The sequence below is a fragment of the Aricia agestis genome, chromosome 16, assembly GCF_905147365.1.
Source record: "Aricia agestis chromosome 16, ilAriAges1.1, whole genome shotgun sequence".
Taxonomy (NCBI): Eukaryota; Metazoa; Arthropoda; class Insecta; order Lepidoptera; family Lycaenidae; genus Aricia; species Aricia agestis.
In genome coordinates this window covers 5,481,946-5,498,982 of record NC_056421.1, presented here as the reverse complement: position 1 = coordinate 5,498,982, position 17,037 = coordinate 5,481,946, and the positions used below count along the sequence as shown (strand labels likewise).

Below are 17,037 nucleotides of genomic sequence, written 5' to 3'. Positions count from 1 at the left end.
ACCATCAAATGAGCCCGTGAAATGAACAACTTTTTTTATGAGAACAATGCTGAACTCAAAAAAATCCGTCGTCATACAAATTGCCGATCCGGGCATCCGTATGGGTATGAAGACGGCATTTTTTTTTTGAGTTCCCAGCATTGTTCTTATAGAAAAAGTTGTACATTTTGACGGGCTAATATGATGATTTCAAGGATAACGGTGTTTACACTAACACGTTGAATATGAAAAATAATATGGGCAGCGTCGTCGCCCGCGTCCGCGCTCCGTCACACGCGCCTGCGCTGCACATACTATTTTTCATTTATACACACGCGAGCGTGCGCCCGCGCGAGTTTTAGCGTTGGCCCTTACTAAGCTCCTAATAAGGGCCTAATAAACTCTTATACTGTATACCGTTTCGATGGCAAACATATTATAATAATTAACTTTTTACGGTGAATCACTTACTCTCATGCTTAGATCTATCCTTTTGCGCTCTACACATTAAAATTGTGTTCAATATAAATAGACTTGTACCCAGTACAATTTTTACTCGAGCAGTGCCACTCTCTCTTTTCGTCGTTTTAATATAGTGGAAAAGGAAGAACACCCAAACATATCACTTTAAATTAGAATCTCTAAAATATATACTCATCTTTTTGTGCCTAAAATTATATTTTTACAGCTTTTTGAAAGTTAGTTTGTTACTTTGTAATTTAAATACTTATGAATAGTTAATAGTGTTAAATATAATGTTAATAATAAAAAGGTGCCAATGACATATTATTATTTAATTGTATAATAAAATAAATTAATGATAATTATGGAGTGAAATTAAGATAAAAGATTGTTTGAATCATATACAGGTTGTAAGAAAAATTAACTTTTACAGTGGACTCAATTATACACTTTACACACCCTTAAGTATTATCACTTTGTATTTTTACAGCCTGTATACTGGATGACACAATATGATAATACATAATATCATAGATTAAAATGCATTTAAATACATTTTGGTCTTGTGCTAATTTGTTAATTATTATTAACCATTTATATATTGTGATAGTTCTCTGTAATTCATAATAATTTAAGTTTTGTAAATAAATTAATGTTTACTTGAAATGAGTTTTCTTTATCAAAATGTGTTAATAAATAAATCGAGTGGTAAGCATGCTAACTTTTCTTTGGCGCAGTCGGCAAAAAAATAAAAAATTGTCCTAAAAGCACCATCTAGCTGTTGTTACGTTAAGTTTGTTGCCTAGCGACATCTATTATTCAGTAGTTGTAGCTCGTCGTAAGCACGCCATCTTGTGTTGAAGGGCTTTGTTTTCGTTTGGTTATTGCAACTTATTTTTAGCTTTTTTTTCTTTTGCACCCAATATAAACATGTAAATGAATTATAAACAATGATTGAAGATTATTATTGGCCCGTCCTTTGTCTATCGTACACGTTTAAGTGGTACATTTTCTAGTGCTAATTTAGTTTCCTATAATCGCCGCTGCGACAGTGGCGCCATTATTTTCTTTATATTTAGGGTGTGTTTTCATGAATACCTCATTCTGCTGCAATTCGTCCTAAGGTGAACATCCGACCCGAACGCTAAAGTGGGTGTGACATTGAAGTGAAAATTGGTGTTCATTGTATGCTCCCGATTTCCTGCTACCGCACAGAGAATAACTAAATAAATATCTATACTTTTATTCGGCGTCTATAATTCGCGAGAAACAGTGTGAAACATACCGAATAAAGTTATCGATTGCGACTATTTTCCGCGGCGAAAACTAAGTTTCCGGCGACGTCTCGCACATTACAACAAAACGTTAAAAACCAGGAGTACCCGTTTTCGCCGAGATGGCGTTCATGATGCCAGTTGTGAAGAACGATTGGGACATATACAACTCCCAGCGGAGTCGGAGGACTTCGGAGTCCACGGAGAAGGCTCAGATCGGTGGTCGGGTGCGGAAGATCTCCGAGTCGCGATCCGAGGGCCCCGTGTTTACCCCGCGGCCCGCGCTCAGCCCGCACCGCAGCGCGCCCGCCATGCGCTCCCTCTCCTACTGCCGGGTGCCACCTTCGCGGACGTCCCTGCGGCTTCAGGACCACAAGGGCTCGGGTAGCCCGCCGCACCACAAGGAGGAGAAGTTCCACAGCAGGTTGGTCGACAAGCTGCGAAAGGCCTTCGGGCGAGAGCGCGCCGACGAACGGAGCTCGTGAGATAACGAGTGCTTGTGTACAGGGCGCGCGCGGACTCTCCCCAGCGGCACTCGCGCTGCGGGGCCTGCATGCCCTACCTGTGACGGCCCCGGCGCGGGCCCCGACGCGGGCCCCGGTGCGGGCCCCGGCGGAGGCCCCGGCGCGCCGCACGTCTGTGATACGAAAGTGGACACCAGTTGAGTACCGAATGTCTTAACAGCCTGACAGAGAATTTTTGTTTCTTCGATAGTTTAGTCTCGCTTCCTAACATCGGTCGCATGCGAGGATCGAGTCCGAATGTAAGACTGCGTTTAGGCTAGGCGTAGGTGTGGAGCTAGGCGAGTAGATTAGTTTTGTCGACCTCGAACATGGGGGCGAATTGCGATTGGTATCTGTGATTAATTTACTTGTAAGCTATTATTTATTACGCAGGGTAGAGTAGACGGCGCTAAATATTGTGACAGTATTATTTGATTTCCGTGGACGAGATTTAAGTTTAATTGTAGTTTTTGAGAAAGCGAGGGAGTAGATTGAAAGAATAGTCGGCGTTTGAGATACCAAATTATTGTAAAAATGAAAGTGCGGCCCAAGTAATGTAATATGTAATCTTCGTTATCTAATGTGTATTTTATGTGATGTTAACTTTAAACTAGCTACTAATGTTGTCAGTGAAACTGAATCGATGACTTTAATATTTTGTAAGGACCATAATTAAGGCTAAGTATTGAAGGTATTTTTGCAGCAATTTTTATAAGCGATTAGCGAAATTCTAAATTCTAAAGTTGTGAAAACGCTGATTATTTTCAGGAAATTTTAGACAAATTGTTTTTAAATTCGAAATTTGTATTTTTTCTGCCGACTCTATGTAGAGACTGCATGTAAGTTCCTTACCTCCGAATACTGCCATGAATGACTTGACTGTTAACTGGTGAAATCTGCATGTATTGTGTCTGATCTGATGTATCATGTAACTTGAAATATACTTACAGCTTACTTATACTCTTTTGTTTCATTTTATCGTCTCATTTTATGCTTAAGTATACATTAAAATGTCATTTTGAACTACTACATTTTCCGAAATCACAAAGTATTAAGAGAAGGTAGAGTTCAAAAACGGCAGATTTGACTCATGCTCCTGTGAGCAAAAAGCCTCTATATTATAAAGTCTATAATAAGCCTCTATAGACATTAAGCAAATATTCTATCTGTTGACCCTGGCGACACAGGAGTTGCAGTGGTGGGAATGTGTGGTAGCCGGTAGAACAGTTTCCCGTTTATTTTTTTTTAAGCAAAACATTGAGGAGGCCCAATCCCCTACCCTATTCCCTTCTCTACCCTACCCTCCCCTATTACCTCTTAAAAGGCTGGCAACGCACTTGCAGCTCTTCTGATGCTGCGAGTGTCCATAGGCAACGGAAGTTGCTTTCCATCAGGTGACCCGTTTGCTCGTTTGCCTCCTTTTTTCATAAAAAAAAAAAATTGAAAATAAAACAAAGAGTTGCCTCTACTTTTTACTATTTTACTATTTACACGAACCGCTACAGGTGTCTACTGAAATTAGGTGAGGTATGTTTGCAAATATTACACGTTCACTTTAAGGTCGTTGTACTCACGTGGAAGAGTTTTGAAGGTTTCCGAAATGTAGAACAAAATTAAACTAAATATATCTTCAACAACAGTCATAATTTTATAACTTATGCACTTGCCTTTATTATAAAGATAGAAAAAAGTAGTTTTATTTTTACAAAATTGTAGAGATACAGATTAGTGGTAGTATAGTGTAGTAAGTACAATATTTTAACATTATCGCGACTTCCAGTAAAAAAATCTAGAATTTTGATGGTCGTTTCTTCAGAAAGACAATGGAGCTCATTGTAATTTTATTAGAAAAGAATTTCTAATTTAAAGTTAGGTGTCTAGCGACCTTGACTCAGCTATAAAAAGACAAAACGTGCTTAGAATAATTTGAGAAACTATTTTTTTACAATATCTTCTTGGAGGTTGATAAATTTTTACAATTCTAATGTATTTCCGAAAATAAGCAATACTTAAGTACAGTTTTTTTGTGACTATACCTACTGACTGGTAATTTCTTCATTATGAGATCAATTAGGTACCATTATTAACAAGAATTATAAATATACTTAAAATAAGTACTTACTAAAATTATATTAAGGTTAATTGAAGAATTAAAATTCTTTGGAACAATAATTTAACAAAAGAGACCAAAAAAAGTTAATGAGCAAGCAAAAACAAACATGAACGACTTCAAATAGTTAAAAAAACCTGATAAAATAAACGAAAATAAGAATTCATAAGATTCAATAAAGAAACAGAAAAATAATTCATTGTCTAGACTCTAGTACTTTCCTCCAAAGTACTATAGTCTATACTAAAACATTAAGCATAATAATTGTATTCATAAATTTCTTGTACTAATATTCCCCTCTCGCTCTGTTCTATAGAATCGTGGAACGTTCCAGAAATTTCTCGACTCTACATTCCTATGGGACGCTTCTCCATAGTCCCTTTATTTTTTAAATCTCAAATAGAACCTTATTCAAACCAGATAAGGGTCAATATAATGAGAACTCCGAGGTAAAATATAACGGATTGAATGCTTTTGGATAATTCATACAAAAGGAGTTTTTGTGTGAGTTCTTTTTAAAGACCCTTTTATGAGGCATCGCAAATATTATGCTGAATAGCTGAATAACATCGACAAGCTTGTCTTAATTAGGTAATAAAATTACTGTACAATGGTTTTAAAAATTGCATAATTTTAATGAAAAATCACAGACCTAGGCGCAGTACTTAATTAAATTTTTAGGTAAAATTTTGCTTATCGTTACTGCAGCATTTAGAGATTACATACTTATAATGATGATTGATAACTTAACTTTAATGAAGTGTTTGACTTAAGGCCTGTTTCACTACTTCCTGATAAGTGACGAATAGGCTATCCTACAATTAACTTGACAGATGAAGTATGGAGAATCTGTCAAAACAGTTGTGAATAGCCTATTTGGCATTTTATCAGAAAGTGGTGAAACAGGCCCTTAATCTCTAAATTAAAGATAGGTAATCTCTAGAGTCTAGTGTGGCCGTTAGTTTCGTAAATAGCTAAGTTAAACGAAAAAAAAAACCATGATAAAAAGGTTTGGTAGAGGCTGTAGAGTGTACAGGCTAGAGTCCATTCTTAAAACTATAATCAAGTAGTGATTATGAATATTTAAGGGATGAAAAGCTTATATGAAAGTAAATGCGAACCCGAGTATTGGTTATAACTTTTATACAATTTTAATTGTATTTTATGAATTTACATAGCCCTATCGCACACCTAAGATAAACAAACGCCAATAAAAACGCACTTAAATATAAGTGATCAAAAATACTTGAATCTTTGCCAAGATACTTTCAGATGCCTTTCTTTAATGCGCAAAGTTTTTAAATAGCCAATTCCAATGACGTGAAAAAAGGGTGATTTCATTAGGTTTTGTTAAACATTTCATCGCCATAATATAATATTATATAGACAGCTTAAATACTCTGTGGTCCAGTGGTATTATGGCGTCGCTCATGACTGAGGTTAGGGGTTTAATGTCCGCGCTAGAAAAATGCTATTTTCAAGTTTCTTCAATAATTATAATGCCATCAGCGATGATAAAAGTCGTTTCTGTGTCTGTCTCATGTCATGTCGGTTTATCCGTCCCACTGGGCGATGAGAGCAAAGGGAGAGTGCTCTTGTGCACATACTTGGGCACTATAAATTACTCTCAGTAGCCAGCCTAATTTCAATAAAAGTGACCACCATTGGTTTGCCATCAGGTAATTCTGCTCGTTTCTTGATCCATTTCATTATAAGAAACGTATATCATGTTAAAAATTACTGTGTATAAAGCGTAACATAATTATATCTTGGTGGCCTTGTATACATAATATATTTGCGGCCTTGTACATCCTTATGATTACAGTTATCTATCACATAACTAGCTGCTGTTGAATTCGTAACTGAAGTATAGTGCAAGTACTAGAGCTACATACTCGCATAATGCATAAAAAAAACTATTTTTTACAAAATTTCCAGAGAATCTTAATTACTTTTATTAAGTTTTAATGCTGACATGAAATTGGTCGATCCATTCGAAAATGGTCCATCAATATTCAGTACAAGACATTTAATTTGCCAATTATATAATATTAGCTTTGTCCAAACTTAGGTCCACACTGTGCCATTTTCAGTCAACAGCGAACGTGAGGCATGCCTGCGACGCACTTCTGACCGTATCCAAAACTTCAAAAATGACAATAATATTGGCGTTCCGTTTCTTGACGCATTCAATTATTGAATGCGCCAATATGAAAGTTTATGACGAAAATTGAAGATGAAAGTGCACAGTGTGGACATAGCTAATAATTATTATATGTACTTTTCATGTTTTAAAGAAATTCATAAGATTTTCCACTGCGAATTGTAAGAAAATTAACAAACTATAGTTATCGCAGGAAAATTAGCTGTAAACAATGATTCACTATGACTGGGAAATTAGGACAGGTCACTGATAGCTGTTATCTTTATAATTAATCATTTATCATTGATATCTTATCTTTCCTGGTATTGCGCAAATATAGGTAAAAATGACATTAAATTTGTTCTAGCAGTTTCTTAAGGATAGAAATCTTAATCCAAGTTTGATCTGATTAGTAAAATCCTACAATACATTAAAAGTAATAATATTTTCCTTTTTAACTACTTCACTTTTCACTAATAAAAAGAATCACCGAATATTATAAAGCGGAAGAGTTTGTTTGTTTCCGATTTAAAAAAATATTTCAGTGTTAGATAGCCCATTCATCGAGGAAGGCTAAAGGCTATATTTTATCACGCTAAGACTAAAAGAAGCGAAGAAATAGATAAAAATGTGGAAAAAAAACGGGGGAAATTATTTTAAAGGGCTTATCTCACGAACTACTAGAGCAATTTTTCTGTTATTTGGCATAGATAAGAAGTAGACCACGTGAAGGATCATAGGCTATTTTTTGTGGACTAATTTGTCTGTGAAATATCTTATTTACGCGGGCGAAGCTGCGTGGAACGTTATATTTCGCGTGGTCACGACATCACGCGTAAACGGCTGGACCCATTTTGCTGAAATTTGGTATAAAGATATAAGAGAGACTAATAGGAGCGAATAAATAGAGGACAATGTGGAAAAAACGGGGGAAATTATTTGAAATTGCTTATTATCTTAAGAACTACTGAGCAATTTTTATGTTATTTGGCACACATGAAGAATAGACCACGCGCGTGAATGGACATCTAAGGCTATTTTCTCGGAAAAAAGTACGGTTTCCGTGAAATTTCTAGAAAATCTAGTATTTTATAATATTATAGTATCGATATTTATATGAATCAATCTCTAGTAATGTTTTAAACTATAAACTAACTATCTTCAGACCTAGGTCAAAGAGTTATACGGGTTCCCTAATAGGATAGTTTTAATCCAATTAGAAAAAACTTGTATTTTCTAGTAAGCCCTCTAAAGACTAAACCCTTTTTAGCGGAAATAGAATTATATAACAAATACTTTTAAGTGCAGCCTTCTGTCATCATTTCAAAGGTACGGTAGGTAAGGTAGGTACGTATGATCTCGTCGCACATGTTACAAAACAGACACTGCAACTGAACAAAAATGACAATGTTGGCGTTGGGTGCGTTAGCGCATTCAATTATTGAAAGCGCCAAACGAAAGTTGTATACAAGGAAGACGACGAAAATTGAAGATGAAAGTGCATAGTGTGGACAATGGACATAGCATAGCCTTAGCATAGCTTATGTCTATAGTCTATACTCCATTCACGCGACTTCGTCCGCGTCAACAAAATGTAAAATACATAGGTAAAAAGTAAAAATATATCCTCCTCCTTTTTGGAAGTCGGTTAAAAAGTAGCCTAAGTTACTCCTTGTTACATCAGCTATCTGCCAATAAAAGTCCCGTCAAAATCGGTCCAGCCATTTTGGAGATTAGCCGGAACAAACAGACAGACATACAGACAGACAAAAATTCTAAAAATTGTTATTTTGGTGTAAGTACCGTCTAAATATTCATATGCATGTAGTAAAAAACGGTTATTTTAATATTACAAACAGATACTCCAATTTTATTTATGTATACATGTATAGATATATGTATATTGTATAGATTGTGATCGGCCATATAAAGATAAACATAAAGGATTGTTTGTTAAATTCGTTTAACAGTGTGTAAAATGCACCGTGTCTCTGATATGGGCGCTTGTTTATAGGGAATCTCTAGGTTTAGTGAAGCTTTAATTTAGTTTGCTAAACAGTAGGTATTACTCATTATATTATTTTAGAAAATATTTCAACGTGCTTTAAATACTAGTTTCTACTAACATACAATCAGTAGAGAATGTATCATGTTTACATGATGCAACTTCACAGAATCTTGCTTACTTAGTTATCTACTGAATACTATGTAAAACGCGACGTATCAAAACTCACCTTCTATTTCTACGGTTTTTTTTTATTTCTTTGGTGATTAATACCAGTTTAGATAAACTAAAACCATGATGAACTCAGTGCTGGATTGCTACTGGATCTGGAATTAAGTATGTAAACATTGGAATTCAATAAATTTCACTGCTTTCCAGTACCCGTTTACATTATTCCAGCAATACAGCGCTGGATTGAACCACTGGATTGGAAAAATTTCAACCAGCCGTAATACAGGTTTAATATCGGAACTACATTTAGTTCTTTACAACGTTATCTATTAAAGTTATGCAATTATAGTCAATGGATCGATAACAGCTGGATAAAACCAGTTCTTCTCTTCCGTGCTCCTCGATCACAATTCACAATTACTGACAACAGCTAAACATTTTTTTTTACTAGCGGCGTCTATGTGTGCTCTTGGTCATATAGATGCTGTATAGAAGCTCACTTTTACCATTATATGACTATCTTCGTAGCCATTCTACTTAAAAAACGTGCTAACAGCCTTTATCTAGTAATTGTGTGCTACCTGGGTAGCTACATTATTTTTAAGTAGTGGCGTTTAGCTACACAATTTTGTAAGTTAGCCACTAGCTACACATTTTTTTGAGTAGGGGCGAAGAGCTACACAGCGTGGCGACTAGCGACAATCGCGGTTGCCGGTGGCCCGTTTATGCGTCTATGTCGTAATATGACCTTCTTACCGAATATTAGCAATTGAATCAATTTATGTTCCCGAAACTTCTGGAACTATTAATAGATGTGGGGCCCAAATATAGTGCGTAGAATTTCTTTTGGTTTCATATGAGCAAGGCCTTGATTCTCATATGTGATTTCAGCCAGATCTCTTAAAAGCGACATTCAAGGTGTAACAATCGGGCCAAAATCCATGTCCCGCGCGTACACATTTTTTACGAAAACTGATCCCATTTTAAAATTTTGTTCCCGAAGGCGTCCCTAATATATTTTTTCACGTCAACAGATAGCTTGAGAACCTTATAAAATTTATAGTGTTGAGAAAAAATTAGACTAATTCTCATTTTTAAGGTATTTTTGTCGTAAGTGTCATCTATTAGTTCTGAGTCTACCATTAGTGCTTTTACCTTACTTACTAAATTCCGTTGTTTTAACTATACATTTTTTATGAGCCTATGCTATCTCACTGCTGGGCAAAGGCCTCCCCAAGGTCAATAATAATAATTAACTATTAATTGTTATTTTTACGGACTGGTGGCTGTATCGTAAGTTGTAAGTATGTATAATAATTAATAATTATTATCTTACAAGATAAATGAATTGACCTTTTGATGATAACTTATATGAAACTACTACGTCTTGGTCAGAATAACACGATTATCAGAGTTATAAATATAGACATTATAAGTGACCTACATGTTAATAGATTCAATTTAAAAATATACTTTTTATTTTTATCAAATAGCTGTTATATAAATAAATTATAATATTATAATGTTATTTTAATAAAAATGTTTTGATAAAATGTAAAATGGCGGAAAGCCAATTTTTTTTACGATCTTCATTCGTGATAAAAATACACACGCTGGCAAAATATTTAATTTTACACTTTTGGACATTGCTTTTTAAAAAAATGTGAACAGTGGAAAATCGTTGTACCTAAGTTGTAGATCTTTTAAAATTTATATAAGTAATACAGTAGTATAATAATATTATGTTAATTGATCTTAAATAAAACTTTCTTTCTATTAAAAAAAAAAGTAATACTTAAACTTTTTTCTATCTCCGAAATTCGGCCATTCTGTAAATTATGTTCAGTGTTTAATTCTATTTTGTTTAACAATTTTTTAACCGACTTCCCAAAATGTTTTATTGTGTTGTTTGTTGTAAAGAAAATATCTTTGATTTTTCAGCTGGCTCTATATTTAAGTCGACGGAAGTTGCAGCTGACAATGTCTTGAGTTTAACAAAAGTTATTATTTCGAGGATTTAGGAGCAGCTACAGATTCATTATAGAATGTAAAGTAGATTCAAGAAAACGAAGCTAATTGTTCCTACTAAGATTCTATCAGATTCAGGCTAACAATGGCTAACCATTGATTCGTAGGCAGTTGACGGATCTACGTCATTTGGTCGGATTATGTCAATTCAATGTTAGTACATTGAATTGACATAATCCGTATAATATTGACATAATAAGCTAACCAAATGTGATAGGTCGTATGGGTTTGGCTTAACACGACTAAATTACTTAGGTCCGCCATCTGCCTAAGAATCAACTTCTCTGAGGGCCTAGACAAGCGGCAACCGATTATCGTAAACGCTAACGCCAACGCCACAAAATGTATGGGTTTTGACATTAGTATTCACTATTCCAAGGTTTCTCAAAGTGGGGTTCACCATTTGACGGCAGAGGGTTCGCGACAAGATTCACGTAATGTTGGCTTGATAACTAACAGGCACGCGCGGCACTCTTCTGGCACTTTATGTGTTTTCATTAGTTAGTAAGGGGTTCGCTGTTACCTGGAAATTGTAACAGGGGTTCGTGGATCCGAAAGTTTGAGAAACCCTGCACCATTTGCTAGCGAAGCGATGACTTAAGTCAAATCGCATACGTTTTGTTAGCGTTTACGATAATCGTTTGCCACTTGTCTACTAGGGCTGATAGTAAATAGACTCGTGTCTTCACCGCAGACAACCTTGAGGTCAGGGGATCGTGTGGCGACGGTGTTAGGTTACGCGGTCTAGTTATTGTATAGTAATAGTTACAATATAAAAGTGCTATGGCGCCGCTTTTGTATGAAAACAAAAGTGAACTAAGTATTTATCAAGTATGGCATATCACATAATATGGTGTGTAGGCGTCGTGCCAAAAACAGTTTTATTTGAGGTACACTATTATTATCTGACTGTTGGTAGCTCAAGCCGGGGGTCGCGGATTCGAATCCTGCCGACGGAACAAAAAGTTTTCAAAGTTACTGGGTCATGGATGTGTATTAAATATGTGTATCATAATATAATAAAAATCTTAAATATATGTATACTTAGTATAAAAATATTAAATATATTTCCGTAGTCTGATACCCGTAACACAAGTCCTTCAGGTAGTTACCACGGGGCTAGACTGACGTGATATGAAGCGTCCATAGATATTATATCTAAACATCACTGACCTCCATTATACAAGTACGCTGTATAATGGAGATCAGTGCTAAACATTTATTGACTATTCAACAAGTTACAACTTACAAGACACAAGAAAGCTTGGGCATCTATCAATTCCCTACCAACCATAAACCCTTTTACTCTACTTCGCTGACTCTACAAATTGTCGAAGCCAGAACTGTAGGTCATTGCTACCAATCGATACAGCTGACATTGACTTAAATTATGTCAAGGGCGCCAATATTATATATAAGTAGATTATATAGTCTACACTCTACAGCAGCGGTTCTAAAACTTTTTTAGTGGAAGAACCTGGGCTTCTAGTATTAACTGTCTTAAATATTGACTAAAGAAACCTATGTGATGATGTTGATGATAAAATCTAGGAAGACAAAACGTGATATTAAAGCAATGTAGGATTTTCCGATGGAAAACCAATAATGGAATAAAATATACATGATAACGTTAATGAATAGGAAGGCGATAAGGAAACGAAACAGTAAATTACTCGGTTCCTTCATTATAATGGTGACTTGCAATCGGAGGTAAATTGCGGGAAATTCTTTGATCTTCTCGTATCTAGATGACGCCCGCAACTCCATTGCGCCAAAATTTGTTTATCGCGCGATAACCGTACATTTTTTCTTAATAAAAAGTATCCTATGTCATTTTTCGGGACTCAAAGTATCCCCATACCAAATTTCAACAAAATCGGTTCAGCGGTTTGGGCGTGAACTGTGAAGAGGTAACAGACGGACACTTTCGCATTTATATTATTAGTATGGATATGAATGTAGCATCTATAGAAATACCAAAGGAAGGTGTGTTGGTGAACTTGTAGAATGTAGAGTTTGGGTAAGACAATATTTTAAGTAAGTATTACAGACAATACCAGACTAACTACCGCACTCAGATACAAATATTAAGAGGACACACCAGGGGCGAGAGAAATTGAAAATAGGTATTTGAAAATGTATTGCTGTCTCACCAATCTCAAGTCTCCCACCGCAGAGCGCGATAAAGACAACACGACAAAAGTTCTAATAAAAGAACAGAAAATCTTCGATTCGTTGTCCGCTGATTCCTTCTCCAAAACTTAACCGATTTAAGTAATAATAATAATAATAATAAAACATTTATTCAACACACATTCACACCACACTAAACTTAAATACATAAAAATATATTTAACATTAAAAACAAAGTAAACTACAAACACAAAAAGAAAAATAATAATAATAATAATAAGGACATAAAAACTAAAATTTACCTTGCTACACTATCACTAGGTCGTAGTAGTGAAAGGCAGTGCGATGCGAATATACTGTCGAAAGGGATTCCACTCAGGCTATGATCACGGTACAGGTTATAGTCCTGCACCGTGATCCCTGGTATTCTGTGGATCCTGAGTACTGTTTTCATTAAGAATTAAAGCAAGGCTTGAGCTGTGTTCCTATGTTTTATTTTTTTTTGTATATTTTAGCCAGTTTTGTTTTCTGGGTGTTTGAACACAGAGGAAAATCTGGCCATTTTTTTGGGTTTTTGGACGTCCTTATCTTTTTTATTAATAAAAAAAGAAAACATAGGGACATGCTAATAGTGGCCATAGATATTCAGGAAAAAAATCATAACTCTACCGGCATTATCCAGGGAGGAAACAGGGGAGAGCGTTTGTATGGAAAAACGGCGGTGTGGAATCCTCTTAATTACCCCAGTATTGCTAGAGTCAAATTATTTTCTCACTTTTTGTCATCAGATCCTGGTAGACCTATAATTAATATTCCTCTCTGAGCGCGGCAGTAAAATCATCTTTTTCTTCACTCAAAGGTAAGTACTAACTACTAATAATATGAAAAACTATTTGATATTGTCCATAAGAAAGGTTGTAAAAGTAAATATGACAATATTGCAAATAAACAAGCCAAAACGTTCACAAGTTTAAAAGCACTTAGCATCAGGTGTGTGATTAGCTTGTTAGCTCAAATAGCGTCAAATACAGGCCGTTCGTTTAGACTTTACCCCTGATAAAATTTTTAATGCCAATATCATAGAGATCAAAATCCTAGAAAACAAGAGGTTTTAAAATATTTCTGAACGGTCAGTATGTCACATGCTAAATGATAAGAAATGCAGGAAGCTAAATAGACGCAGTACGATAAACTATCGATCGTGCTGTCCTCGATATTATCTAAGATTGAAATCAAATCAAAACAACTTTTTACACGACTACGACGAAGTCTATAGAGTTATTGATTTTGACAGTCTTATATGTATGTAAATAAAATAAATAAAATAAAAATTGTTTTATTTCTGAATAAATTTGAATCAAATATTTTCAGAATGTTGAACTACATGTTGCCTACCACCGGTTCGGGAACTAACCCGGCGAGAAGAACCGGCGTAAGAAACTCGCACGGGGCCACTTTTTAGTAAAAAAGTGGAAAATTTGTCTTTTAAAAAAATAAAATTTACAATGTAAATAACTTAATCTATACAATATGAATACACAATTGTAAGTCACATATAATAAATGTAGAAGCAGCCTTGCAAGCAGCCATCCTACTCCCAAGATGTGCTATCGTTTAGGAAATCTTTGACCGTATAGTAGGCATTGGCACACAAACGTTCTTTAATTACTTTTTTAAATTTATTAATTGATAGATTTTGAACGTTTTCCGGGATTTTATTGTAAAGGCGTATACATTGACCTTTAAAAGATTTACTTATTTTGCTAAGTCTGATCACTGGTATTTCCAGCTTGTGCCTATTTCTAGTGTTTCTACCGTGACTATCACTTTTAGTTTTAAATTTAGTTAAATTCTTTCTAACATACAATACATTATCCAAAATGAATTGAGAAGCAACAGTTAGAATACCAATTTCTTTAAACTTTTCTCTCAGAGATTCAAAAGCTGACATTTTATAAATTGAGCGTATAGCTCGCTTCTGCAGCACAAAAATTGTATTGATGTCGGCAGCGTTTCCCCATAAAAGGATACCATAAGACATTCTACTGTGAAAATAACTAAAATAAACTAGTCTTGCCGTGTCTTCATCAGAAATTTCCCTAATTTTTCTGACTGCATATACTGCAGAACTGAGCTTACCTGCAAGATTAGCAATATGAGGACCCCACTGTAATTTAGTATCTAATGTAATGCCTAAGAATATAGTGGAGTCCACCAAATTCATTTTCTCATCATTTAATAGTAAATTGGTTTGAACTTGCCTAACATTGGGCAAAGTAAATTTTAAACATTTGGTTTTCTTAGAGTTTAAAAGTAAGTTATTAACATTAAACCAATGTACTATTTTTGAGAGAGCACTATTTACCTCGTCGTAATTTGACTGCCGTCGCTTCACTTTAAAAATAAGTGAAGTGTCATCAGCAAAAAGTACTATCTCATTATCCTTAACTAGATAAGGTAAGTCATTAATGTAGATGAGAAAAAGAAATGGTCCTAAAATGGATCCCTGTGGTACACCTAATTCTATTTTGGTCCCATTGGATCTTTTACTATTAACTTCAACCCTTTGAGTCCTATTTTTGAGGTAAGAAGTCAAAAGGCTGAGTGCTGAGTCCCTTATGCCATAGTGGTGCAATTTTTTGACTAAAGTAGCATGCTCGACACAGTCAAATGCCTTAGAGAGGTCACAAAAAATACCTAAGGCATCCTGTGACTCCTCCCAAGCTTCAAATATGCTACAAAGAAGACCTATACCAGCATCCGTTGTGGAACGACCCTTAGTAAAACCGTATTGGCTATTGTGTAATAAATTATTTAAATTAAAATGTAACAGTAATTGCTGTAAAATTATTTTTTCAAATATTTTACTAAGAGTCGGTAAAATCGAAATAGGCCGGTAATTAGTCGGATCTGATTTAATTCCCGCTTTAAATAAAGGTACGACCTTACTGTGCTTCATTAAGTCAGGAAAAACACCACTCTTAATGCAGTCATTGAAAATTATTGCCAGATGAGGAGCTATGATGTCAATTATCGATTTAATAATTTTTGTAGACATGCCCCAGAGATCAGTAGTATTTTTAATATTCAACAATTTAAAGGTATCAATAATATCTCTAGGGCTAATTTCCCTAAACTTGAAATTGACATCACATTCCTTTACATTGTCTCTGAGTAGCTTTTCAGCAGCTTCTGGTGAGGAATTTAGATTTTTTGTAGTTGAGACCGGAATGTCAGCAAAAAACTTTTCAAAAACCGTCGCAACTTCGAGATTATTTGTATTCTTTTTATTTTCAAAGTATAATTCAAAATCAGTGTTACGACAGGTGACGTTTCCAGTCTCACCAGATATAACCTTCCATGTAGTTTTGATTTTATTTTTAGAATTTTTAATTTTATTTTTGATATATAGAGCCTTAGCAGCTTTACAAACTTGTATTTGAAACAAAATGTAATTATGTAATACGACTCCTGCTGCTATATCGGCCAAACTATATCTACGAACTACGATGCTAATATATGACCGATTTATACAGCGTGTGGAGTAAGTGTGAACCATTAAACATACAATATACAACCTAAAATGCCACTTGGGTACGGTCCAATTTTTAACCGACTTCCAAAAAGGAAGAGGTTATATGTTCGTGGATATTTTTATGATTTATCAATAGGTTTAAACTTTAAGAAGTGACATCGCTATTTCAGCATGAAAATGTGATTGTAAGTTTCATCAAGAGATCCATTCGTTCATAAATTTCTGAAATAAACATTTAATTGGGTCTGATTGATCATTGAAGTATAAAAATCTATTAGCATTTTGATCTGGTATGTGTGACTATGCTACGGTGTTAAAATAATATTGTGCTAAGTTGAAAAATTTCCATGATTTATGATGATAATATCCACATTCCATGTAGTCATGACTCACATGAGATTATTTTTAGAAGTACAGCAGAGCCTGTAGCCAATACGTTTTCTTTATGGCTTCTTTATAGAATCGCCGATCAAAATATTGTATGGAATTGACTAGCGTCCGTTAGTATGACGTTGACGTTCGACTCGTCTAATGTCAATCTATACATTTTGATCGGCGATTCTATAAAGAAGCGACAAAGAAATAGTCTTGGCTACAAGCTCTGACAACAGATTATTTATGGATCAACATAATGAACAGGTAAATGGAAAACACTATAGGGAAACACATAGGCAGACGTAGAGCGTTCTTAATT

At 35.0% G+C, this 17,037-nt stretch overlaps 1 protein-coding gene and 1 long non-coding RNA gene across 2 annotated transcripts; both read left to right on the top strand.

The window, feature by feature from the left end:
- Window positions 1–1,286: 1,286 nt before the first annotated feature.
- Window positions 1,287–16,826, top strand: LOC121734627. The gene is made up of 3 exons (XR_006036767.1): window positions 1,287–1,297; window positions 15,294–15,298; window positions 16,761–16,826. It is a non-coding gene; the product is annotated as an uncharacterized LOC121734627 (long non-coding RNA).
- LOC121734626 lies at window positions 1,410–3,178 on the top strand. Its single transcript, XM_042125217.1, has 2 exons — window positions 1,410–2,139; window positions 2,223–3,178. The coding sequence occupies exons 1-2, from the start codon at window positions 1,838–1,840 to the stop codon at window positions 2,281–2,283; spliced, it is 363 nt and encodes a 120-aa protein (XP_041981151.1). The 5' UTR covers window positions 1,410–1,837; the 3' UTR covers window positions 2,284–3,178.
- Window positions 16,827–17,037: the final 211 nt, after the last annotated feature.